Source organism: Lonchura striata, unplaced genomic scaffold (assembly GCF_046129695.1).
Source record: "Lonchura striata isolate bLonStr1 unplaced genomic scaffold, bLonStr1.mat Scaffold_106, whole genome shotgun sequence".
Taxonomy (NCBI): Eukaryota; Metazoa; Chordata; class Aves; order Passeriformes; family Estrildidae; genus Lonchura; species Lonchura striata.
Genome location: NW_027461078.1, coordinates 730,039 through 754,636, shown reverse-complemented (window position 1 = coordinate 754,636; position 24,598 = coordinate 730,039). Strand labels below are relative to the sequence as shown.

The 24,598-nt window shown below is 67.8% G+C and overlaps 2 protein-coding genes across 2 annotated transcripts; both read right to left on the bottom strand.

The window, feature by feature from the left end:
* Nucleotides 1–843: 843 nt before the first annotated feature.
* On the bottom strand, nucleotides 844–12,243 carry LOC144248404 (DNA-binding protein RFX5-like). Its single transcript, XM_077790577.1, has 11 exons — nucleotides 12,082–12,243; nucleotides 11,759–11,792; nucleotides 11,553–11,635; nucleotides 11,020–11,148; nucleotides 9,923–10,039; nucleotides 9,634–9,721; nucleotides 8,529–8,727; nucleotides 7,642–7,730; nucleotides 7,020–7,561; nucleotides 6,651–6,689; nucleotides 844–1,052 (listed from the first exon to the last, which is right to left on the bottom strand). Exons 1-11 carry the CDS (start codon nucleotides 12,198–12,200, stop codon nucleotides 860–862), a joined length of 1,632 nt encoding a protein of 543 aa, XP_077646703.1. The 5' UTR covers nucleotides 12,201–12,243; the 3' UTR covers nucleotides 844–859.
* Nucleotides 12,244–15,613: 3,370 nt separating this feature from the next.
* Nucleotides 15,614–21,185, bottom strand: LOC144248394 (methanethiol oxidase-like). The gene is made up of 9 exons (XM_077790558.1): nucleotides 21,000–21,185; nucleotides 20,740–20,860; nucleotides 19,864–20,046; nucleotides 19,238–19,419; nucleotides 18,720–18,798; nucleotides 18,269–18,390; nucleotides 18,100–18,192; nucleotides 17,159–17,277; nucleotides 15,614–15,776 (listed from the first exon to the last, which is right to left on the bottom strand). Exons 1-9 carry the CDS (start codon nucleotides 21,168–21,170, stop codon nucleotides 15,614–15,616), a joined length of 1,233 nt encoding a protein of 410 aa, XP_077646684.1. The 5' UTR covers nucleotides 21,171–21,185.
* Nucleotides 21,186–24,598: the final 3,413 nt, after the last annotated feature.

Sequence of the window (24,598 nt, the reverse complement as noted above, 5' to 3'; positions counted from 1 at the left end):
CGGCGCAGCTCCGGGCCCGGCGCAGCTGCCCCGGCCCGGCGCCGCCTCACGGCGCTGAGGGGCGGCCCCGCCGCAGCGCCCCCTGCCGGCCCGGCGGCGCGCGCGGGCTCCGCCGGGGCGGGGCCGGGGGCGGGGCCTGGGCTGGTTGCGCGCCCGTGAGCGCGTGGGGGCGTGGCCTGTGTGGGGTGTGGGCGTGGCTTGCAGCGACGAGGGGCGTGGTCTATACATATATGGTAAAAGGGGCGTGGTCTCGTGCAGCTGGGGGCGGGGTCTCCCCACGGGACAAGCCCCGGGCGCCCCGCGGGTTCCGCGTTCACCAAAATCGGCGATTTCGGGGGAAAATCGCCCCGCATGTCGCTGCCACCGCCCGGGGGGCTGCGATGGGGTGTCCCACCCCTGTCAGTGTCCTCTTCCACACTTCCTGCCATGTCCCTTCCACAGTTCCAGTGTCCCCTCCCCATTCCCAATGTCCCCTCCCCATTCCCAATGTCCCCTCCCCACTCCCAGTGTCCCCCTTCCCACTCCCCATGTCCCCTTCCCACTCCCCGTGTTCACTCCCCATTCCCAATGTCCCCTCCACAGTTCCAATGTCCCCTCCCCACTCCCCGTGTTCCCTCCCCACTCCCAATGTCCCCTTCCCACTCCCCATGTCCCCTCCCCACTCCCAGTGTCCCCCTTCCCACTCCCCGTGTCCCCTTCCCACTCTGCCATGTCCCCTCCACAGTTCCAATGCCCCCTCCCCACTCCCAGTGTCCCCCTTCCCACTCCCCGTGTCCCCTTCCCACTCCCAGTGTCCCCACCCAGTGCCCGCGCTCACAGACACGACAGCCACACCGCAGTGACTGGTTTTTACTGGTTTTTACTGGTGTGGCGCAGGGGACCCCCTCCCTGTGCCCGCCCTCGCGTGTGCCTCGCGGTGCCCGGAGCAGGGCTGTCCCTGCGTGTCCCCCAGGGGGGACCCGGCCTGGCTGTGCCCCCGCCGTGCCACGGCCTCCGGTGCCACCCTGGTGCCCGTCCTGCCGTCCCTGATGACGCTGACGCGGACGGGAGTGACGGGCCTGGCGGGCGCGGTGGCACTGCCAGGCCTGTCCCCAAGGGCGCCACTGCCACTGCCAGGGATGTGCCTGTCCCCAAGGGTGGCACTGCCCCTGGACGGGCAGTCCCTGACAGGGATGGTGGCACTGCCACTGACTGGCGTGTCCATGACAGGGGGAGTGCCAGTGACGTGCCTGTCCCCAAGGGTGGCACTTCCCCTGGACGGGCAGTCCCTGACAGGGAGGGTGGCACTGTCCCTCGATGGGCAGTCCCTGACAGGGACAGTGCCACCGTCCCTGGACGGGCAGTCCCTGACAGGGATGGTGGCACTGCCACTGACTGGCGTGTCCATGACGGGGGGAGTGCCAGGGACGTGCCTGTCCCCAAGGGTGGCACTGTCCCTCAATGGGCACTCCCTGACAGGGACGGTGGCACTGCCACCCCCTGCCCCGGCCCCAGCAAGGAGGGTGGCACTGTCCCCAGACGGGCAGTCCCCGATGGGGACGGTGGCACCGTCCCTGGACGGGCACTCCCTGACAGGGACGGTGGCACTGCCACAGGCCAGCGCGTCCCCGAGGGGGAGGAAGGCATGGGCGGGCACCCTGGATTCCACGATGGTGGCAGTGACCCTGGGGATGGAGTCCCCAACGAGGACGGTGGCACTGACGTAGACGGGCGTGTCCACGAAGGTGACAGTGCCCCTGGCCAGGCTGGCCTTGACGGGGACGGTGACGCTGCCCAGGATCCTCCTGTCCATCACGGTGCCGCTGAGCGTGACCAGCGCGTCCACGATGGTGGCAGTGCCCCTGGACGGGCAGTCCCTGGTGGGCACGGTGGCACTGCCGGCCAGCGCGCCGTCCCCAGGGGTGCCACGGGCCCAGAACGGGCTGTCGCTGACGGGGACGGTGGCAGTGCGGGTGACACTGCTGGTGACGGGCGTGTCCACGATGGTGGCAGTACCCCTGGACAGGCTGTCCCGGACAGGGACGGTGGCACTGCCAGAGAGCAGCCTGTCCCCAGCGGTGCCACTGTCCCTGGAGGGGCAGTCCCTGCCAGGAGGGGTGCCACTGTCAGTGCCCAGCCTGTCCCCAGCAGTGCCACTGACCGGCCTGTCCTCAACGGGGACAGTGGCACTGCCCCTGGATGGGCTGTCCCTGGTGGGGACAGTGGCAGTGCCAGAGACTGGCACGTCCCTGACCGTGCCAGCTGGGCTGTCCCTGGTGGGGACAGTGGCACTGCTCCTGCCCAGCCTGTCCCCAGGGTCAGAGGCCCTGGGTGACCTGTCCCTGATGGGGACAGTGCCACTGGCCCTGGGTGACCTGTCCCTGACGGGGACGGTGGCACCGTCCCTGACCAGCCTGACCCCGCTGCCACTGGCCCTGGCTGCGCTGTCCCTGCTGGGGACACTGCCCCTGGCAGTGCCCGGCCTGTCCCCAGTGGTGGCACTGCCCCTGCCCGGCCTGTCCCCTCTGCCACTGTCTCTGGGTGACCTGTCCCTGGTGGGGATGGTGGCACTGCCCCTGCCTGGCCTGTCCCCTGTCGTGGCACTGCCCCTGGCTGCGCTGTCCCTGGCAGGGACAATGGCCCTGCCACTAACTGGCCTGTCCCCAGTGCCACTGTCCCTGAGTGACCTGTCCCTGGTGGGGACAGTGGCACTGGCCCTGCTCGGCCTGTCCCCAGTGCCACCGTCTCTGGGTGACCTGTCCCTGGTGGGGACACTGCCACTGCCCCTGCCCGGCCTGTCCCCTGTGGTGGCACTGCCCCTGCTCAGCCTGTCCCCACTGCCACTGTCCCTGGGTGACCTGTCCCTGGTGGGGACAGTGGCACTGCTCCTACCTGGCCTGTCCCCAACAGCAGTGGCCCTAGGTGACCTGTCCCTGGTGGTGGCACTGCCCCTGCCCAGCCTGTCCCCAGTGCCACCGTCCCTGGGTGACCTGTCCCTGGTGGGGACACTGCCACTGCCCCTGCTCAGCCTGTCCCCAGTGCCACCGTCTCTGGGTGACCTGTCCCTGGTGGGGACACTGCCACTGCCCCTGCCCAGCCTGTCCCCAGTGCCACCGTCCCTGGGTGACCTGTCCCTGGTGGGGATGGTGGCACTGCCCCTGCCCAGCCTGTCCCCAGTGCCACCGTCTCTGGGTGACCTGTCCCTGGTGGGGACACTGCCACTGCCCCTGCCCAGCCTGTCCCCAGCGGTGGCACTGCCCCTGGAGGAGCTGTCCCTGGCAGGGATGGTGGCACTGCTGGTCACCGCTTTGTCCCCAGTGCCACCCCCCCTGGGTGAGCCATCCCTCCTAGGGACAGTGGCACTGCTGGAGACTGGCTTGTCCCTGGCAGGGACGGTGGCACTGCCACTGACTGATCTGTCCCCAGTGGTAGCAGTGCCCCTGGCTGAGCTGTCCTTAACAGGGACAGTGGCACTGCCCCTGCCTGGCCTGTCCCCAGCGGTGCCACTGCCCCTGCCCGGTGTGTCCCCAGTGGTGACACTGGCTCTCACTGACCTGTCCTTAACAGGGATGGTGGCACTGCCACCATCTGAGCTGTCCCTGATGGGGACAGTGCCACTGCCAGCAACTGGCCTGTCCCCAGTGGTGGCACTGCCCCTGGCTGCGCCGTCCCTGACAGGGACGGTGGCACTGCTCCTGCCCGGCCTGTCCCCACTGCCACTGTCCCTGGGTGACCTGTCCCTGGTGGGGATGGTGGCACTGCCCCTGCCCAGCCTGTCCCCAGCGGTGGCACCGCTCCTCACTAGCCTGTCCCCAACAGCAGTGGCCCTGGGTGACCTGTCCCTGGTGGGGACACTGCCACTGCCCCTGCCCAGCCTGTCCCCAGCAGTGGCACTGCCCCTGGAGGAGCTGTCCCTGGCAGGGACGGTGGCACTGCTGGTCACCGCTTTGTCCCCAGTGCCACCACCCCTGGGCGAGCCGTCCCTCCCAGGGACAGTGGCACTGCTGGAGACTGGCTTGTCCCTGGCAGGGACGGTGGCACTGCCACTGACTGATCTGTCCCCAGTGGTGCCACTGCCCCTGGCCAGACTGTCCTTGACTGGTGCAGTGGCACGGCCACCAGCTGGGCTGTCCCTGACAGGGACGGTGGCACTCCTGGTGACCGGCCTGTCCCCAGTGGTGGCACTGGCCCGGGGTGAGCTGTCCTTGATGGGAATGGTGGCACTGCCACTGACTGGCTTGTCCCTGGCAGGGATGGTGGCACTGCTGGTCACCGCTTTGTCCCCAGTGCCACCGCCCCTGGGTGAGCCGTCCCTCCCAGGGACAGTGGCACTGCTGGAGACTGGCTTGTCCCTGGCAGGGACGGTGGCACTCCTGGTGACCGGCCTGTCCCCAGTGGTGACAATGCCCCGGGGTGAGCTGTCCCTGACAGGGACGGTGGCACTGCCAGGACCTGGCTTGTCCCTGGCAGGAATGGTGGCACTGCCACCGACTGGCCTGTCCCCAGTGGCACTGGCCCTGGGTGAGCTGTCTTTGCCAGGGACAGTGCCACAGCCACCAGCTGGGCTGTCCCTGGCAGGGACGGTGGCACTCCTGGTGACCGGCCTGTCCCCAGTGGTGACACTGGCCTGGGATGAGCTGTCCCTGGCAGGGACGGTGGCACTGCCAGGGCCTGGCTTGTCCCTGGCAGAGATGGTGGCACTCCTGGTGACCGGCCTGTCCCCAGCAGCGTCACTGCCCCGGGATGAGCTGTCCTGCCTGGGGACAGTGGCACTGTCCCTGGCCAGACTGTCCTTGACGGGGATGGTGCCACTGCCACCAGTCGTGCTGTCCCTGATGGTGCCACCACCCCTGACTGGCCTGTCCCCACTGGTGGCACTGATCCTGGAGGGACTGTCCTTGACAGGGATGCTGGCACTGCCACCAGCGGTGGGGACAGTGGCACTTCTAGCAACCGACCTGTCCCTGGTGACACTGGCCCTGGAGGGGCTGTCCTTACTGGGGACAGTGGCACTGCCAGGGGCTGGCTTGTCCCTGACAGGCTTGATGGCACTGCCACCAGCTGGGCTGTCCCGGATGGGAATGGTGGCACTCCTGGTGACCGGCCTGTCCCCAGCAGTGGCACTGACCCGGGATGAGCTGTCCCTGACAGGAACGGTGGCATTGCCACTGACTGGCCTGTCCCCAGTGGCACTGGCCCTGGGTGAGCTGTCCTTGACAGGGATGGTGGCACTGCCACCAGCTGGGCTGTCCCTGATGGGAATGGTGGCACTCCTGGTGACCGGCCTGTCCCCAGTGGTGGCACTGGCCTGGGATGAGCTGTCCCTGACAGGGACGGTGGCATTGCCACCAACTGGCCTGTCCCCAGTGTCACTGCCCTGGGATGAGCTGTCCTTGACAGGGATGGTGGCACTGTCAGTGACAGACCTGTCCTCCATGGTGGCACTGCCAGCGTCCAGCCTGTCCCCAGTGTCACTGCCCTTGGGTGAGCTGTCCCTGACAGGACTGGTGTCATTGCCAGCGTCCAGCCTGTCCCTGACGGGGACAGTGGCACTGCCAGCGTCCGGCCTGTCCCTGACGGGGACAGTGGCACTGCCAGTGTCCGGCCTGTCCTCCATGGTGTCATTGCCAGCGTCCAGCCTGTCCGTGACGGGGACAGTGGCACTGCCAGCGTCCGGCCTGTCCTCCATGGTGTCATTGCCAGCGTCCAGCCTGTCCCTGACGGGGACAGTGGCACTGCCAGCGTCCGGCCTGTCCTCCATGGTGTCATTGCCAGCGTCCGGCCTGTCCCTGACGGGGACAGTGGCACTGCCAGTGTCCAGCCTGTCCCTGACGGGGACAGTGGCACTGCCAGCGTCCAGCCTGTCCCTGATGGGGACAGTGGCACTGCCAGCGTCCAGCCCATCCTCCATGGTGTCATTGCCAGTGTCCGGCCTGTCCCTGACGGGGACAGTGGCATTGCCAGCGTCTGGCCCATCCTCAGTGGTGGCACTGCCAGTGACGGGTTCGTCCTCCATGGTGACACTGCCAGTGTCCCACCCGTCCTCAGTGTCACTGACCATGGGTGAGCTGTCCCTGACAGGGACAGTGGCACTGCCACCACCAGGATAGCCACCACCGGGGAAGCTGGCACTGCCACTGACCGGGCTGTCCCCAAGGGGGACAGTGGCACTGCCACTGACCGGGCTGTCCCCAAGGGGGGTGGTGGCACTTCCCTCAGCTGGGTTGTCCCCAACGGGGACAATGGCACTGCCAGTGACCAGGCTGTCACTAACGGGGACAGTGGCACTGCCATTGACTGAGTTGTCACTAATGGGGACAGTGGCACTGCCACCACCAGCAGACGCACCACCAAAGACGCTGTCACTGACTGGGCTGTCACTAACAGAGACAATGGCACTGCCACTGACAGAGCTGTCCCCAAGGGGGACAGTGACACTGGCACTGACAGAACTGTCTCTAACAGGGACAGTGGCACTGTCATTGACTGAGCTGTCCCTAACAGGGACAGTGGCACTGTCACTGACTGAGCTGTCACTAACAGGGACAGTGGCACTGTCACTGACTGAGCTGTCACTAACAGAGACAATGGCACTGCCACTGACCGAGCTGTCCCCAAGGGAGACGTTGGCACTGCCACTGACTGGGCTGTCCCCAATGGGGGTGGTGGCACTGCCATTGACTGGGCTGTCCCCAAGGGGGGTGGTGGCACTGCCACTGACCGAGCTGTCCCCAGAGGGGACAGTGGCACTGCCATTGACTGGGCTGTCCCCAATGGGGGTGGTGGCACTGCCATTGAATGGGCTGTCCCCAGGGGGGACAGTGGCACTGCCACTGACCGAGCTGTCCCCAGAGGGGACAGTGGCACTGCCACTGACCGGGCTGTCCCCAGGGGGGACAGTGGCACTGCCACTGACCGGGCTGTCCCCCCCAGCCGCCGTGTCACTGTCCACCTCCATGCTGTCCCCAGCAGCCTCAGCAGCACCGCCCGCGACCCCCCTGTCCCCACCGGGCACGGTGGCACTGCCACCCCCGGGTGACCCCCCCGGGCCCGGCGAATCCCCTCCCTCGTCCCCCCTGGGGACCTCCGCGTCCTCGGGCGACATCGCCGCGTCCCCGGGCCGCTTGCGGGGCCTCCCGCGCCGCCTCTTGTGCGCGCCGCCGTCGCCGGCCGCCTCCGGCGCCCGCTTGGTGCCCTTGCCGCGCTGGGCATCGCCGTCCCCCGCCGCCCGGGCGCCGCCGCCGGGGGTCTCGGCCGCGGGGACCCCCACGCCGGGCAGCAGCACGTTGAGCACGGGGATGGCGGCGGGGCCCGGGGCCAGCGCGGTGCCCACGGGCAGCGGCAGCGCCACCTTGACCGTGCCACCCAGCCGCGGCACCAGCAGCGGCGGCGCCGGGCGGGCCGGCGGCGCGCCGGGGCCCGGCGGCCGCTCCGCCGCGGGGACGCGCGGCAGCAGCAGCGGCAGCCGCGCCACCAGCGCCGTCACCTGCGGGCTGCTGCCCGGCCGCGGCGGCTCCGCCGGCCTCTTCTTGTCCGGCCGCGGAGAACACACGGGGCCCTTGGGGACCGCGTCCTTCTTGGCCTGCGCCGAGGGGCTGCGCTCAGGGCTGCGGGCAGCGCCGAGCGCCCGGCGGGCTGGGGAGGGGGCCGGGGGGTCCTCACCTGCTCCTGGCCGCTGTCCGAGGGGTCCGGGCCGTTCTTCTTGGGGGCTGCGGCTGGCCGAGGCTCCTGGGGGGGCTTGTCCGTGTTCTCTGGGGGAGGAGGGGATGTGACCGGGGGGGCAGGGGACACGGGGAGTGGGGAGGGACACTGGGAGTGGGAAGGGGATGATGGAACTGTGGAAGGGACACTGGAACTGTGAAGGGGACATTGGAACTGTGGAGGGGACACTGGGAGTGGGGAGGGGATGCTGGAACTGTGGAGAGGACATTGGGAGTGGGAAGGGGACATTGGGAATGGGGAGGGGACACTGGGAGTGGGGAGAGGACACTGGAACTGTGGAGGGGACATGGCAGAGTGCAAGAGGACACTGACAGGGGTGGGACACCCCATCGCAGCCCCCCGGGCGGTGACAGCGACATGCGGGGCGATTTTCCCCCGAAATCGCCGATTTTGGTGAACGCGGAACCCGCGGGGCGCCCGGGGCTTGTCCCGTGGGGAGACCCCGCCCCCAGCTGCACGAGACCACGCCCCTTTTACCATATAGGGACATCGACCACGAGGCCACGCCCACCCCAATCCCCGTTCATGTCCAACCCACGACCCCAGGGGGGTGGCAGTGTCCCCAGGGGGGTGGCAGCATCCCCAGGGGGGTGGCAGTGTCCCCAGGGGATGTCCCCAAGGGGGTGGCAGTGTCCCCACAGGGATGGCAGTGTCCCCAGGGTGGTGGCAGTGTCCCCAGGGGGATGGCAATGTCCCCACGGGGGTGGCAGTGTCCCCAGGGGGGATGGCAGTGTCCCCAGGGGGGTGGCAGCATCCCCAGGGGGGTGGCAGTGTCCCCAGGGGATGTCCCCAAGGGGGTGGCAGTGTCCCCGCTGTCCCTGGCTGACCTTGGACCACCATGGCCATGAGCAGGTCGGCGTGGGCCGAGCGGGGGCTGATGATGTGCTGCTGCAGCAGGAACTGCGCCACCTCCACGATGTTGTTGAAGGAGCGGCGCAGGATCTTCTCGGCCCAGTCGCACGTCAGGGCACACGCGGCCTCCGTCACCTCGCTGCTGTAGGAGTGCGCCAGCTCGGCCAGCTCCGCCTGCGGGGACAGCAGGGGACGTCAGAGAGGGACAGGGATGGCACAGGGACAGGGACAGGGACAGCAGGGGACAGGGACAGGGACAGGGACAGGGACAGGGACAGCAGGGGACGTCAGAGAGGGACAGGGATGGCACAGGGACAGGGACGGCAGGGGACGTCGGAGAGGGACAGGGATGGCACAGGGACAGGGACAGGGACAGGGACAGGGACAGCAGGGGACAGGGACAGGGATGGCACAGGGACAGGGACAGCAGGGGACAGGGACAGGGACAGCACGGGGACAGGGACAGGGATGGCACAGGGACAGGGACAGGGACAGGGACAGGGACAGCAGGGGACGTCAGAGAGGGACAGGGATGGCACAGGGACAGGGACAGGGACAGGGACAGCAGGGGATGTCAGAGAGGGACAGGGATGGCACAGGGACAGGGACAGCAGGGGACAGGGACAGCACAGGGACAGGGACAGGGACAGGGACAGGGACAGCAGGGGACAGGGACAGGGATGGCACAGGGACAGGGACAGGGACAGGGACAGGGACAGGGACAGCAGGGGACAGGGACAGGGACAGGGACAACACGGGGACAGGGACAGCAGGGGACGTCGGAGAGGGACAGGGACAGGGACAGGGACAGGGACAGCAGGGGACAGGAACAGGGACAGCAGGAGGGTCATGGTGTTGAGCAGGACACGGGAATGAGCTCACGGAGACTGATGGGGACAGGATGGGATTCATGGAGCAAAGCAGGACCTGCATCCCACCCTTCCCTCCCCTCCCCTCCCCTCCCCTCCCCTCCCCTCCCCTCCCCTCCCCTCCCATCCCATCCCATCCCATCCCATCCCATCCCATCCCATCCCATCCCATCCCATCCCATCCCATCCCATCCCATCCCATCCCATCAGCTCTCACCGTCTCGGTCACTTTGAGGTCCAGGCTGGGCAGGGGAGGAAGGCTGACCACGGTCTTCCTCCGGATCCCGCCATAGCAGTACGTTGGGAGGGTCAAGGATTTTTTCCCAAGCCCAAAAAACCGGGAACCAACCCCTGAAGAACCCTCAGGAATGGGAAAAACTGGGGAAAACCGGGAAAACCAGAAAAAGAATAGGAAAAATGGGAAAAAAACAAGAAAAAAACCAGGAAAAAACGTGAAAAAGAGTAGCTGGCACCAGGAATTCCAGCCTGGGGAAGGATATTTGGATTGTCCGCGGCCTCCCAGGCGCCGGGCTTTGATGTTGGGGAAGATTTCCCGGATGATCTTCCCGAAGTTGGCCGTGCTCAGCGGGCGGCAGCCGAGGTTGTCGCAGTAGCGCCTGCGGGGAGGGGCCTGGCGTCACCGGGAATGCCGGGATAGTGCCAGGGAATCCCAGGATAGTGCCAGGAAATCCCGGGATAGTGCCAGGGAATCCCAGGATACTGCCAGGGAATCCCGGGGTATTGCCAGGGAATCCCGGGATAGTGCCAGGGAATCCCAGGGTATTGCCAGGGAATCCCGGGATAGTGCCAGGGAATCTCGGGATAGTGCCAGGGAATCCCGGGGTATTGCCAGGGAATCCCGGGATAGTGCCAGGGAATCCCGGGATAGTGCCAGGGAATCCCGGGATAGTGCCAGGGAATCCCAGGGTATTGCCAGGGAATCCCGGGATAGTGCCAGGGAATCCCAGGGTATTGCCAGGGAATCCCGGGATACTGCCAGGGAATCCCGGGATAGTGCCAGGGAATCCCAGGGTATTGCCAGGGAATCTCGGGATAGTGCCAGGGAATCCCAGGGTATTGCCAGGGAATCCGAGGATACTGCCAGGGAATCCCGGGATAGTGCCAAGGAATCTCGGGATAGTGCCAGGGAATCCCGGAGCAGCAGGGCTCCCAGGATGGGGAGACATGGGACACCAGGAAAGAGAACATGGGACACCAGGACAGGGTGATGTGGGTCACCAGGAGAAGGACATGGGACACCAGGACATGGGGACATGGGACACCAGGACATGGGGATATGGCACACCGGGACAGGGTGATGTGGGACACCAGGAGAAGGACATGGGACACCCAGGACATGGGGATATGGGACACCAGGACAGGGTGATGTGGCACACCAGGACAGGGTGATGTGGGACACCAGGACAGGGTGATGTGGCACACCGGGACAGGGTGATGTGGGACCCCGGGACAGGGTGATGTGGGACACCAGGAGAAGGATATGGCACACCGGGACAGGGTGATGTGGGACACCGGGACACGGGTCCCCGGGCACACGGGCCATGGGGACACGGTGCTGTGGGACACCCCGGCTCACTTGTAGGCGTCGTAGACGTCCTGCTTGGGCAGGCAGGTGTCCGTGTGCTCCTCCAGGTGGTTGCGGATCCAGCTGCAGGCGTGCATGTGCTCGGCCGTGCCCAGCGCGCTCAGCTCCAGCGAGGAGCCGCTGCTGCTGCTCCGCGGGGATCCCGGGCCAGGCGAGCCGCAGCAGGGACCGGAGGCACGGCCGGGGACCGGAGGCACGGCCGGGGACGGGAGGCACGGCCGGGGACCGGAGGCACGGCCAGGGATGGGAGGCACGGACAGGGAGGGGAGGCACAGGGAGAAGAGGCAGTCGGCATCTCTGTCCTGGCTCTGGTCCGACAGATCCACCCTGGAGCATCCCTGTCTGTGCCATCCCATCCCATGGATCCCACCCCACCTCATCAGCTCCATCCTGATCCAGTCCTGTCCCAGCTTCATTCCATTCCACCTCCATCCCAAACCCTCCCACTCTCTCATTCCCATCCCACCTCACCTCACCCCACAGATCCCATTCCCAGGGATCCCACCCCACGGATCCCCCCTCACCTCTTCTCGCCCAGGCTGGGCCCCGAGGGCAGCTGCAGGTACAGGTAGAGTTTGTCGCTGTCCGAGAACTTCTGCACGTCCTGCTGCGCTCCCGGGACAAGGACAAGGTGACGGATCCACCGGGATGAGCCCGAGGAACAACGGGATCAGCCAGCAGACGTGGGAATTCCCTGCCCTCCAGCCCAGCATTCCAGGGGAACACTCACCAGGATGGAGTCCACCTTGCTCTGCACGGATTTGCTGCGTGGGACAGAGGCCGCGACGAGTCAGGGATGAGCCCAGAAAATCCTGGGATCGCAATTCCGGCTCTTCCCAAGACTCCTTCCAGAGCTCAGAGATCCAGGACGGATCCAGGATGGATCCCACCGCACCGGGGGCGTGCTGGACTGCTTTGGCACCAAAAGGGGCACCTCTGTCCCCACCTCTCCTCCCTCCAGCGCCCAGGGCTCCGAATCCCCGGTCCCCATCCCCTGGGCCCCGCCTGGGGCGCCCTGGGGGAATTCCCGAATTCCCGGGGCCCCGCCCTTACGAGATGTTGCCCCGGAGCTCCTGGAGCAGCGTGCTGGACTCGGTGGCACCGCCGCGGGCGCTGCCCGGGGACAAAGTGCCCCTCCTGGTAGCTCTGGGCCCCAGCTCCTCGTCAGCCATGGCAGCCGCGTCCCGCCGGGAGCAGGACCCAGCGGGAATTCGCTTTAAGGGCAGGACAGACGCATTAGGGATTCTCGGCGCACGTGTGGGCAGCGGGAATTCGCTTTAAGGGCAGGACAGACGCATTAGGGATTCTCAGCGCACGTGTGGGCACCGACACGAGCCGCCGGCGGCCCGGGGACGCGGACATCGGCAGCGACCCGGGCTGGGGCGCCGGGACACCGGGACAGGCGGTGCCCGGGGACACAGCGAGGAGACCCGGGGGACACGGGGCCACGAGGCCGCCGGAACCAGCCCCGGGGCCGCCGCAGCCTCCGCGCCCTCCCCCGCGGCCCGGGGCGGCACCGGGGGCCGGGACCCCCGTCCCGCGGCCGAGCCCGCGGTGTCCCGGGGTGTCCCGCGTGTCCCGGGGTGTCCCCCCGGTGTCCCCCCAGTGTCCCGGGGTGTCCCCCCGGTGTCCCCCCGGTGTCCCCGCATGTCCCCCGCGTGTCCCCCCGGTGTCTCCCCGGTGTCCCCGCGGTGTCCTCCCGGTGTCCCGGGGTGTCCCCGCGTGTCCCGGGGTGTCCCCCGATGTCCCCCCGGTGTCCCCGCGTGTCCCGGGGTGTCCCCCGGTGTCCCCCCGGTGTCCCCGCGTGTCCCCGCGTGTCCCGGGGTGTCCCCCGGTGTCCCCCCGGTGTCCCCGCGTGTCCCCGCGTGTCCCGGGGTGTCCCCCCGGTGTCCCCGGGTGTCCCCCCGGTGTCCCCGGGTGTCCCCGCGTGTCCCCCGCGTGTCCCGGGGTGTCCCCGCGTGTCCCCCCGGTGTCCCCCCGGGTGTCCCCCCGCCCACCCCCCCACCAGCCCCGCACCCACCTTGTCCCGTCCTGCTCGGGGGGTCCCGGGGGGGGGTGGGGGGGGGGGGGAGGGGAGGGGTCCCGCCACGTGCCCCGCGCCCCCCGCGCGAACCGAAAGTGGACGCGCCCCTCGCCCGCCGCGCGCGCCCCTTCTTTTTTTCTGATTGGCCGCGGCGCCGCTGGTCTGCCCGGATACGGCGGCGGCCGCGGCTGTGATTGGCTGAGCCCGCGCCCCGCCCGCCCGCCGGCGAGCGGTGAGCGCCCGGATGTGGCGGGGCGGGAGGGGCTGAAATCTGCCTGGCAACAGCGATCTGATTGGTCGGGCCGGGCGGCGCGAGGGGAGACGGGTGTGCGCTGAGTGTGCAAGCGGGTCACGTGGGGAGGGTCCCGCGCGTGGGGGCCGTGCAACGGGGGGGGGAGGTCACGTGCGCGAGTCACGTGCGAGTGTGCAAGGGGGGTGAGCGTGCAAGGGAGGGTCACGTGGGTGTGTCACGCGTGCAAGGAGTGTGCGAGCGGGTCACGTGGGTGTGTCACGCGTGCAAGGAGTGTGCAAGCGGGTCACGTGGGTGTGTCACGCGTGCAAGGAGTGTGCATGGGAGGGTCACGTGGGTGTGTCACGCGTGCAAGGAGTGTGCAAGCGGGTCACGTGGGTGTGTCACGCGTGCAAGGAGTGTGCAAGGCGCGTGCGAGGAGCAGGGAAAGGAAAAGGAAAAGAATTTTCCTTGGATTGATTTCATCCCGCGGGTCACGTGCATCCCGCAATTCCCGAATTCCCAAATCCCAGAATTCCTGAATTCCCGAATCTCGGAATTCCCAAATTCCGAAATTTCAAACTCCAAATCCCCAACTCCCGGAATTCCCAAATCCCAGAATTCCCAAATTCCCTACTCTTGGAATTCCCAAATCCCAGAATTCCCGAATTCCCCACTATTGGAATTCCCAAATCTCGAATTCCCGACTCCCGGATTTCCCAGGGGGATCACAGCCAGTTCCCACATTCCCAAATTCCTAGGGGGAGGGGAAATAAATCGGGAAGCAGATTTAAAAGACAGCATTTAAATCAATTTTTTAATATAAATCCCTGCTCCCACCGGCTGGGAATTCCAAGGAAAAAGCTTTGGAACAGCTGGAAAATTTCGGGGGAAAGGGATTTGAATGGTTCAAATTCCACGGAGGAATTCCAGCCTCTCCCTGAGGGGAAGGATTTCTTTCACCGTGGATTTCCCCGGGATTGGGTTTGGGATCGTTATTCGCAAAAAATGCCCCTTTTTCCACCCAAAAATTCCACTTTCTGGGAATAACCGGTTGGGAATTTGCCCGGAAAAAACCCCAAAGGATCCTTTTTTCCCAGGAAAAAAAAAAAAAAAAGACACCAAACCCAGGGAGACGAGGGGAGGATCCTCAAACCCCAAAATCCCAAAATCCCAAAATCCCGGGGTGAGGGAAGAGGACCTGGAGCTTCCCGACTTTTCCAGGGGCTCCTTTGGAAAGGAGTGCCGAGGGTTTTTGGGGAAGTTGCAGATTTTTACTGGGAAGGGGGAAGAGTGGAAAACTTTTAATTGAAGTTAAATTAACGGGACTGGGGTTTTAATTGCAGGGGGCGAGGCTTCGGAACGCGGAGTTGGGGATTGTGGGATTCTTTGAGATTTGGGGATTGTTTTGGGATTTTGGGATGGATGGGACCTTAAAGCTCATCCCGTTCCACTGGCCCCGGTGGCTGCAGGAGCTGCCCAGGCTGGGCTTGGGCAATTCCAGGGATGGGAAATCCATGGAAAAACCTGGGCCAGGGAAGGATTGATCCCAATTATTTCACTTTATTTCTGGGCAAAACCTTCCCCGGGAGCCCCCAGGGATAAAACAAGGGGGGAAAAGAGATGGGGGGAGAAAAAAGGATAAAAAAGGGAATACAAGAGGGATAAAACAGTGATGAATTCCACCCCTGGAAGCAAACCCCCGGGAAAAGAACCAGCGCCGGGAATTTCTCCCGGACACTTCCAGCGATCCCCGCCCGGCCCCGCCCGGCCTGGCCCGGGGAATTCCCGGCGCCGCTGCCGCCCGCAGCCCCCGCCGGGATTGGTTTGTCCCGGGATTTTTCCGGGAATGAGCCTCGGGAAGCTGCGGCTGATGCAGGGAAAAACTTTATTGATTGACTGCAGGGAAAGCAGAGCAGCCCGGGGAGCGGGACGGGAGCGGGACGGGAGCGGGACGGGAGAGGGATGGCCGGGAATGGCAGGGGGGTCCCAAACCTGAAATCACCCAGGGCACCCCAAATCCCCCCGAGCCATCAGCCAGGGCACCCCGAATCCCGAATCTCCCCGAGCCATCACCCAGGGCACCCCAAATCCCCCCGAGCCATCACCCAGGGCACCCCAAATCCCGAATCCCCCCGAACCATCACCCAGGGCACCCCAAATCCCCCCGAGCCATCACCCAGGGCACCCCAAATCCCGAATCCCCCCGAACCATCACCCAGGGCACCCCAAATCCCCCCGAGCCATCACCCAGGGCACCCCGAATCCCCCCGGAGCCCGAGCCCCGCAGCCGAGGCCGGCGCTGCCGGGGCCAGCGGCGCTGCCGGGCTCCCTCAGGGCAGGGTCACGGATTTGGAATCGCCGCCGGGGAAGCGAATGGCGTGCGCCAGGCACGGCCCGTTGGGCTCCTTGCCGAAATCCACCAGGAAGTTCTTGTTGACGCTCAGGCCGCCCTTGTCCGTGTCCACGTCGAGCTGCAGCATCACCGAGCCCTCCCTGCGCGGGGACAGCGGCGGCTCGTGGCGACAGCGACCGCGGGGCCGCCGGAGCCGCCCGGGGCTGCGGCGGGGCCGCCCGGGCCCGGGGCCAGCGGGACGGGCCGGGGGCGCCTGCGGCTGCCGGTTCCCGGAGCGGGGGCAAACCCGAGACAGGACGGGCACAAACCCGAGACAGGACGGGCACAGACCCGAGAGCAGGAGGGCACAAACCCGAGAGCAGGACGGGCACAAACCCGAGCCCAGCACAGGCACAAACCCGAGAGCAGGACGGGCACAAACCCGAGAGCAGGACGGGCACAAACCCGAGAGCAGGACGGGCACAAACCCGAGAGCAGGATGGGCACAAACCCGAGAGAAGGACGGGCACAAACCCGAGCCCAGGACGGGCACAGACCCGAGCCCAGCACGGGCACAAACCCGAGAGCAGGACGGGCACAAACCCGAGAGAAGGACGGGCACAAACCCGAGCCCAGGACGGGCACAAACCCGAGCCCAGGACGGGCACAAACCCGAGAGCAGGACGGGCACAAACCCGAGGGCAGGACGGGCACAAACCCGAGCCCGGCACGGGCACAAACCCGGGACAGGACGGGCACAAACCCGAGCCCAGCACGGGCACAAACCCGAGAGCAGGACGGGCACAAACCCGAGAGCAGCACGGGCACAAACCCGAGAGCAGCACGGGCACAAACCCGAGAGCAGGACGGGCACAAACCCGAGAGCAGGACGGGCACAGACCCGAGAGCAGGACGGGCACAAACCCGAGAGCAGGACGGGCACAAACCGGAGCCCAGCACGGGCACAAACCCGAGAGCAGGACGGGCACAAACCCGAGAGCAGGACGGGCACAAACCCGAGAGCAGACGGGCACAAACCCGAGAGCAGACGGGCACAAACCCGAGCCCAGCACGGGCACAAACCCGAGCCCAGCACGGGCACAAACCCGAGCCCAGGACGGGCACAAACCCGAGCCCAGGACGGGCACAAACCCGTGCCAGCACGGGCACAAACCCGAGCCCAGGACGGGCACAAACCCGAGAGCAGGAGGGCACAAACCCGAGCCCAGCACGGGCACAAACCCGAGCCCAGCACGGGCACAAACCCGAGCCCGGCACGGGCACAAACCCGAGCCCAGCACGGGCACAAACCCGTGCCAGCACGGGCTCCGCGCCTCTTTCCCCTCCCCAGCTCCCCCTGCAGCGGCTCCGGCCGCGCCCGGCCAGGCCGGACCCGCTTGGGCCGAGCTCAGCCCGGGCTCGGCTCAGTCCCGGCCCCGCCGGGGCTCGGCCGGGAGCGGCTCCGGGGCAGCCCCGAGGGGTCGCGGCCCCTTCCCCACGGCCGCCCGGGCCCGGGAGCCTTTGGCAGCCGGGAGTGGCTCACTTGATCAGGCTGGGGTAGAACTGCTGGTCCCAGGTGCTGTAGAAGGAGTTGGTCACGTAGAGCCGCTTCCCGTCCAGGCTCAGCTGCAGCGAGGCGGGGCCGCCGTACACGCGCTTGCACTGGGACATGGGACTGGGTTACTGGGGGCACTGGGACACGGGACCGGGGGCACTGGGGGCACTGGGACACGGGACTGGGGGTACTGGGGGCACTGGGACACGGGACTGGGGGCACTGGGGGCACTGGGACACGGGACTGGGAGCACTGGGACACGGGACTGGGGGCACTGGGGGCACTGGGACACGGGACTGGGAGCACTGGGACACGGGACTGGGTTACTGGGGGCACTGGGACACGGGACTGGGGGCACTGGGACACGGGACTGGGGGCACTGGGGTGCTGGGACACGGGACTGGGAGCACTGGGGGCACTGGGACACGGGACTGGGAGCACTGGGACACGGGACTGGGTTACTGGGGGCACTGGGACACGGGACTGGGAGCACTGGGACACGGGACTGGGGGCACTGGGACACACGGACTGGGTTACTGGGAGCACTGGGACACGGGACTGGGAGCACTGGGACACGGGACTGGGGGTACTGGGGGCACTGGGACACACGGACTGGGTTACTGGGGGCACTGGGACACGGGACTGGGGGTACTGGGGGTACTGGGACATGGGACTGGGGGCACTGGGAGCACTGGGGCTGTGTGCCATCACGGGCAGTGACAGCCAGCAGAGGTTCACCCGCACACTCAGGTGAGCACACACCCACACTCAGGTGAGTACACACCCACGCTCAGGTGAGCACACACCCACGCTCAGGTGAGCACACACCCCCCCACGCCCCCCACGCCCCCCCACGCCCCCCACGCCCCCCACAGCCCCAGCCCCGCTCCCCCGGCCCGCCCGGCGCTGCCGGCCCTGCGGCCGCTCACCTTGAGCACCAGCGGCTCGGGCTGGCCCTTGAGCTCCTCGTCCCTGCACACGGTCACGGGGCCCCCTCGCAGGATGCTGCCGCCCACGAACACCTGCAAGGGCCGCGCTGGCACACGAGCGTTCCGCGGCCGCGGCCCCGCTCCCCCCGGGCCGGGCGCTGCCCCTCACCTGCCCCACCAGCCGGGGCTTGCAGTTCCTGGCCAGCTCGTACTGCCGGATGTCCCCGTGCCACCAATTGCTCACGTACAGGAACCGGTCGTCCGGGCTGATGACGAGGTCGGCGATGAAGGCTGCGGGCAGAGCCGGGGCTCAGGGCACGGGCAGAGCCGGGCCAGGGCACGGGCACCTGGCCCGAGCTGGCCTTGAGCAGCGATGGGGAAATCGGGCTCGGCCAGGATGGGGGTTCGGCCGGGATTCGGGGTCACCCAGCCGGGTCTGGGACCACCGAGCCGGGCTCTGGGACCACCGAGCCGGGCTCTGGGGTCACCCTGCAGGGCTGTGGGACCACCCAGTTGGGCTCTGGGGTCACCCAGCCGGGTCTGGGGTCACCTGCCCGGGCTGTGCCCGGCTGCAGAACGCGCCGAGCCCACAGCAATGCCAGCCCCGAGGGCACACGAACCTGGCATGGTGGGCATGATCCAGCCCCTCACGTCCTTGGCCGGGATCCGGATCACTTCCTCCACGGCCCAGTTGTCTCTCTGCACAGGGACACCGAGCCCGGCTCAGCCCGCGCTGCCCCGGCCCGAGCCGAGCCGAGCCGAGCCGGGCACAGCGGGCTCATTGCCCCGCTGCCCCGCCAGCCCCGGACCCGCGGCTCCCTGGCCCCGCCTCCTCCTCCTCCTCCTCCTCCTCCTCCTCGTCCTCCTCCTCCTCCTCCTCCTCGTCCTCCTCCTCCTCGTCCTCCTCCTCCTCCTCCTCCTCCTCCTCCTCCTCGTCCTCCTCCTCCTCCTCGTCCTCCTCCTCCTCCTCCTCCTCCTCCTCCTCCTCATCCTCCTCCTCCTCCTCCTCGTCCTCCTCCTCCTCTCCTCCTCCTCCTCCTCCTCCTCCTCCTCCTCCTCCTCCTCCTCCTCCTCCTCCTCCTCCTCCTCCTCCTCCTCCTCCTCCTCCTCCTCCTCCTCCTCCTCCTCCTGCACTCGCCTCGCAGGCTCTGGAGAGGCGGAAGATGGCCCCGCTCAGGGCACAGCCCACGTAGCCCTCGGCGGCCTCGGGGCTGTGCAGGAAGCGCACGGTCAGCGGCAGCGAATCCTCGCCCAGGTCGAAGCACTGCGTGAGGCTGCGGCACGACAAGTTCCACACGTTCAGGCGGCGGCCGAAGAGCCCTGCGGGACACGGGGGAAAGGCTCGGGGGCGCCCGGGGACGGGCACGGCTCCCCGGAGTCAGAGCTGGGCACAGGCAGGAAAGGGCAGGGCTGGGGAGGCGACACTGGGACAGGCAGGAGCTGGGGAGGACACAGAGAAATGCGGGATTTGGGGAGAGCACAGAGAAATGCAGGATTTTTGGAGAGCACAGAGAAATGCAGGATTTTTGGAGAGCACAGAGAAATGCAGGATTCTTGGAGAGCACAGAGAAATTAAGGATTTTTGGAGAGCACAGAGAATTGCCGGCCTGGGAGCAGCCCGGCCCTGCCCGCCCTGGGTTCCAGCCCTGCCCATGCTCAGCCCGAGCCTGGCAAAGGCTCCGGGGCACAAATCGCCTCTCGGGGGCACCGAGCCGTGCCAGCCCCGCGCTCGGCGCTGCCATCGCTGCCCCCGCGGGTCCCCACCTTTCTTGAGGTCCTCGGGGTTGAAGCCACGCCCGGCCACTCTGGGCACCAGCCCGGCCGAGCTGACCAGGACGTTGTGCTGGGCCTGGTACCAGAAGTCGTGGCCGCTCGGGGGAACCTCACACTCGTTCTCCCAGTTGCCCTTCAGGCCGTAGGTCTCTCCGTCCAGCAGCACGAAGCCACCTGGGCCACGCGAGGGACGCGGCGGTGACAAGGCCAGGCTCCCGCGTCCCCAGCGGGACTCCCGGGATGGGAGTTTGGGCCGGGAGATTGGAGTTTGGGCAGGGAAACGGGCACCGGGGCAGGGAAACGGGTATTGGGGCAGGGAAACGGGTATTGGGGCAGAGAAACGGGTATTGGGGCACGGAAACGGGTATTGGGGCATGGAAACGGGCATTGGGGCACGGAAACGGGCACCGGGGCAGGGAAACGGGTATTGGGGCACGGAAACGGGTATTGGGGCACGGAAACGGGTATTGGGGCATGGAAACGGGTATTGGGGCACGGAAACGGGCACCGGGGCAGGGAAACGGGTATTGGGGCACGGAAACGGGCACTGGGGCAGGGAAACGGGCATTGGGGCATGGAAACGGGCACTGGGGCACGGAAACAGGCATTGGGGCACGGAAACGGGCACTGGGGCATGGAAACGGGTATTGGGGCATGGAAACGGGTATTGGGGCACGGAAACGGGCACTGGGGCATGGAAACGGGCACCGGGGCATGGAAACGGGCACTGGGGCACGGAAACGGGTATTGGGGCATGGAAACGGGTATTGGGGCATGGAAACGGGTACTGGGGCAGGGAAACGGGTATTGGGGCATGGAAACGGGCACCGGGGCACGGAAACGGCCGTTCCGGGAGGCAGAATTCACCTTTGCCGTTGCCGGCGGCGTCGCCCGTGTTGGCGATCAGGATGTCCCCGTTGGGCAGCGGGTGGGTGACGGCCAGGTAGCCCTTGTTGCACTTCCAGAACACATCCACGGGCTCGATCGTCTGCAAAGAGCAGCGCAGATTCGGCCTCCGCCCGCCCGGCGCCTTTCCCGGCCTCGCGGAATCCTCCCTCCGAGCCTCCCTCCGGAGCCCCCCGCCCTTCCCGGCCCTCGCTGCCGCCCCGGGCTCGCCCCGGCCGTACCTTGCAGATCCGCGGCGCCCGGCACTGGGAGCCCACATCCACCACGTAGATGCGGGAGGAGACGAGGCAGGGCAGGACCAGCCGGCTCCTTCTGGCCGCGGCGCCGCTGTCGAAGCAGCCGCAGGCGGGGCCCCAGCCCGCGCAGTGCAGCTCGTCCTTGAGGTTGGGCATGGGCAGCCGGTGGATCACCTGGGCACGGCCAAGGCAGCTCAGGCCGGGCCGGGCCGGGCCAGCCCCGCGGGGAGCGGCCCCGGGTTTTGGGGGGCTCGGGAGAAGGACCGGGAGCGGCCCCGGGTTTTGGGGGGCTCGGGAGAGGGGCCGGGAGCGGCCCCGGGCTTGGGGGGCTCCGGAGAAGGACCGGGAGCAGCCCCGGGGCTTTGGGGGGCTCGGGAGAGGGACCGGGAGCGGCCCCGGGTTTTGGGGGGCTCCGGAGAGGGACCGGGAGCGGCCCCGGGCTTGGGGGGCTCCGGAGCGGGGCCGGGAGCGGCCCCGGGCTTTGGGGGGCTCGGGAGAGGGACCGGGAGCGGCCCCGGGCTTTGGGGGGGCTCCGGAGAGGGGCCGGGAGCGGGCCCGGGCTTTGGGGGGCTCAGGAGAGGGGCCGGGAGCGGCCCCGGGGCTTTGGGGGGCTCGGGAGAGGGGCCGGGAGCGGCCCCGGGCTTTGGGGGGCTCCGGAGAGGGGCCGAGAGCGGCCCCGGGCTTTGGGGGGCTCCGGAGAAGGACCGGGAGCGGCCCCGGGCTTTGGGGGGCTCGGGAGAGGGGCCGGGAGCGGCCCCGGGCTTTGGGGGGCTCCGGAGAAGGACCGGGACCGGCCCCGGGCTCCGGGGGGCTCGGGAGAGGGACCGGGACCGGCCCCGGGCTCCGGGGGGCTCGGGTGAGGGACCGGGAGCGGCCCCGGGAGCAGAGGGCACGGGGAGAAGGTGCTCCCCGGTTTTTTCCCGGTAGGAAGCGCTGCCCGGGCGGCCCCGGAGGGCGCGGGGAGCGCGGCCCCGCAGCGGTCCCGCCCCGGGCCCGGCGGGGCCGGTACCTGGCCGTAGCTGCAGGAGCGCGGGTTGAGGTCCACGGTGGCCAGGAAATCGGGCTGCTCGCTGCAGGTGCACCTGTAGGTGCAGGTCACGTAGGCGACCTCCTCCCGCGGCGCTGCGGACACAGAAGCGCGCTCAGACCGCGCCGGGAAGCCCCGAACGGCCCCGGGGGAGCTCCGGGCAGCTCCCGCGAGTGACCGCCGGGATTCCCGGGCTGCTGCGATTCCCTCCGGCGCCCCCCGGCCGGGCCTGGGGCCGCTCCTGACCCGGGAACAACCGGGAGGAATCTCCGGCAGCTCTGGGAAAGGGGCTCAGCGCCGACGCTGGGCTCAGGGGGACCCCCGAAAACCCGCAGCCCCCCGAGGCAGCCCAGCCCCGTGGGCAGCACTCGCCTTTCAGCACTTCGGGACACGCGGGGTACTCGTAGCACGGAGCTCTGCACCTGTCTGGGGAGCGGAGGGGACACCGTGAGCCCGGGCCGGGCCCCGCACCCCGAGCCCGTTCCGAGGGTCCCTCCGTCCCGCGGGACCCCCGGGGCCGCCCCGGGGCCAGCCCGGCCCTCCCCGGGCCCCGCAGCGAGCGCTCGGGGTGGCGCTGCCCCTCCCGGCTGCGGGACAGGGACCCCGGGACAGCGCGGGGCCCGGCCCGGGACAGCGGAGCCCGCGGGGACCCCTCCCCGCCGCGGCGACGGGACCGAGCACGGACGGCACGGGGACAGAGAGGTGTCCGCGGGACGGGCACGGCGGGGACAGAGCTGTCCCGCAGAGCCGGGACACGCTGGGAGCTCCGGCACGGACAATTCCCCGGGATGCCCGGGGCTGCGCCCGAGCCCGCGGGGGTCCCTTACCCATGGCTGCAGCTTCGGGGGTCGCGCTGCTGGCGGCGGAGGAGCCGGAGCCGAGGGGCAGCTGCTGCTGGCTCGGGGCTGGAGCGGCTGTGCCGTGCCCTGCCTGCTGCCGGGGGCCTTTTATCCCCGCCGAGGGCTGGGGGAGCGCGGCCGAGCCCGGGGAGGGGCTGCCCAGCGCCTGGGAGGTGCCGGCCGGCGCTGCGGCTTCTCTCCTCCTCCCCGCCGCCAATCTGGGCCCAAATCTGCTGCTCCCTGCAGCTCCCGAACCTCAAACCCCGCCGGCCCCGCCTGCTCCCGGCCTCGCTCCGCACGGAGCGGCCTCCGCCGAGCCGGGCCCGTGCCCGGGGCACCCCGCACCGGCTCCCGGTCCTCGCAGGGGCAGCCCGGTCCCCGTCCCCATCCCAGGGATCAGCCGGGGGCTCCCGGGGATCCCGCGCTGGCCCCGCAGCGTCCCCGAGCTCAGCCTGGAGGAAAGCGCGATCCCGGCGAATTCCGGGTCTGCCTGGAGGGATTTGGGGTCTGATCCCAGGAACAGGTCCAGGACAAGAGGGAACGGCCTCGAGCTGTGCCAGGGGAGGCTCAGGGTGGGAAATCTGGGGAAATTCTCCCTGCAAACGGGAAAATGCCTCTCCCTGCCCGGTGAGATTTGGAGTGGCCGCCCCTGAAGAATTCCCGGACGTTTTTCTGGTTGATCGGGGGGGATTGACCCATCTTGGACTCGGTGATCCTGGGTGGATTTTCCAGCTTCAAAAATCCTGAAATTCTCGGAAATGTCCCTTTAAAACTCGGTGCAATTTCCAAACCCAAATAATCCTGGAATTCTCTGAAAGGTCCCTTTAACACTCAGCGCTATTTCCAAACATGAAACCCAGCTCCTAAATTCCCCCAAAGTGAGCGAATCCTACAAAAACCACAGCAAATGAACGTTTGGAAGAGCTCGACATTCCCGTGCTGAGCCTGGCCGGGAGGACATAAAGCTGCGGCTGATAAGATAAGGGTGCTGATAACAGCCGCGATATTTCCTGCCCCTCCCTGCGCCCGGGTGAGCTGGGCTGGTTCTCCCTGTGCTCCTTGCGGCTTTTCCATGACCACAGGTGGGGGCAGCGTCCCTCCAGCCCGGCTCGGGAAGTTTCCCGGCTTCTCCTGCTCATCCCCACTTCCCATAATCCAGGGAAAATCAGATTTCTCCCGTTCCTGACACTGCAGATCGCGTTTATCTCCCCCGATTTGGAAGGGATTCACCTGGGATCTGTCCCGCCCGTCCCTAAAAGCCTCTGGAGCTGGACATTCCTGCCCCGTGGAGGGAGGAAAGGCCACCCGGAGCCCTTCAACTCCCTCATTCCAAGCGGATCCAGAGGAGCGAGAGGCGCCCTGGAATTTCCTCAGGCTTTGGCGGCTCCTCGGGGGCCGCTCGCCCAAAAAGCTTCAAAGCGTTGGGAATTTTGGGATCCAGCCCAGGGCAGCGGCTCCTCCTCGCCGGCTTTTGCTGTTGGTTTGGGGGTCCGGGCGTTCCCTGGAGCAATCCCGATCCCGAGGGAATTGGGGGCTCCCCGCGTGTCCCCCTCGGCAGGGACAGGGACAAATCTCCTCCCTCGGTCCCGTTCCAAGTCCCGCTCCGTGCTGCAGCGGGGCCCTCGCGGAGTCTGGGGCTGTGGCACCGAGGAAAAGGAGCTCGCGGGTTCCCCCGAGTGTGATTTTTTCCTGGGTTTTTTTTTGGGTGGTGGAGCGGG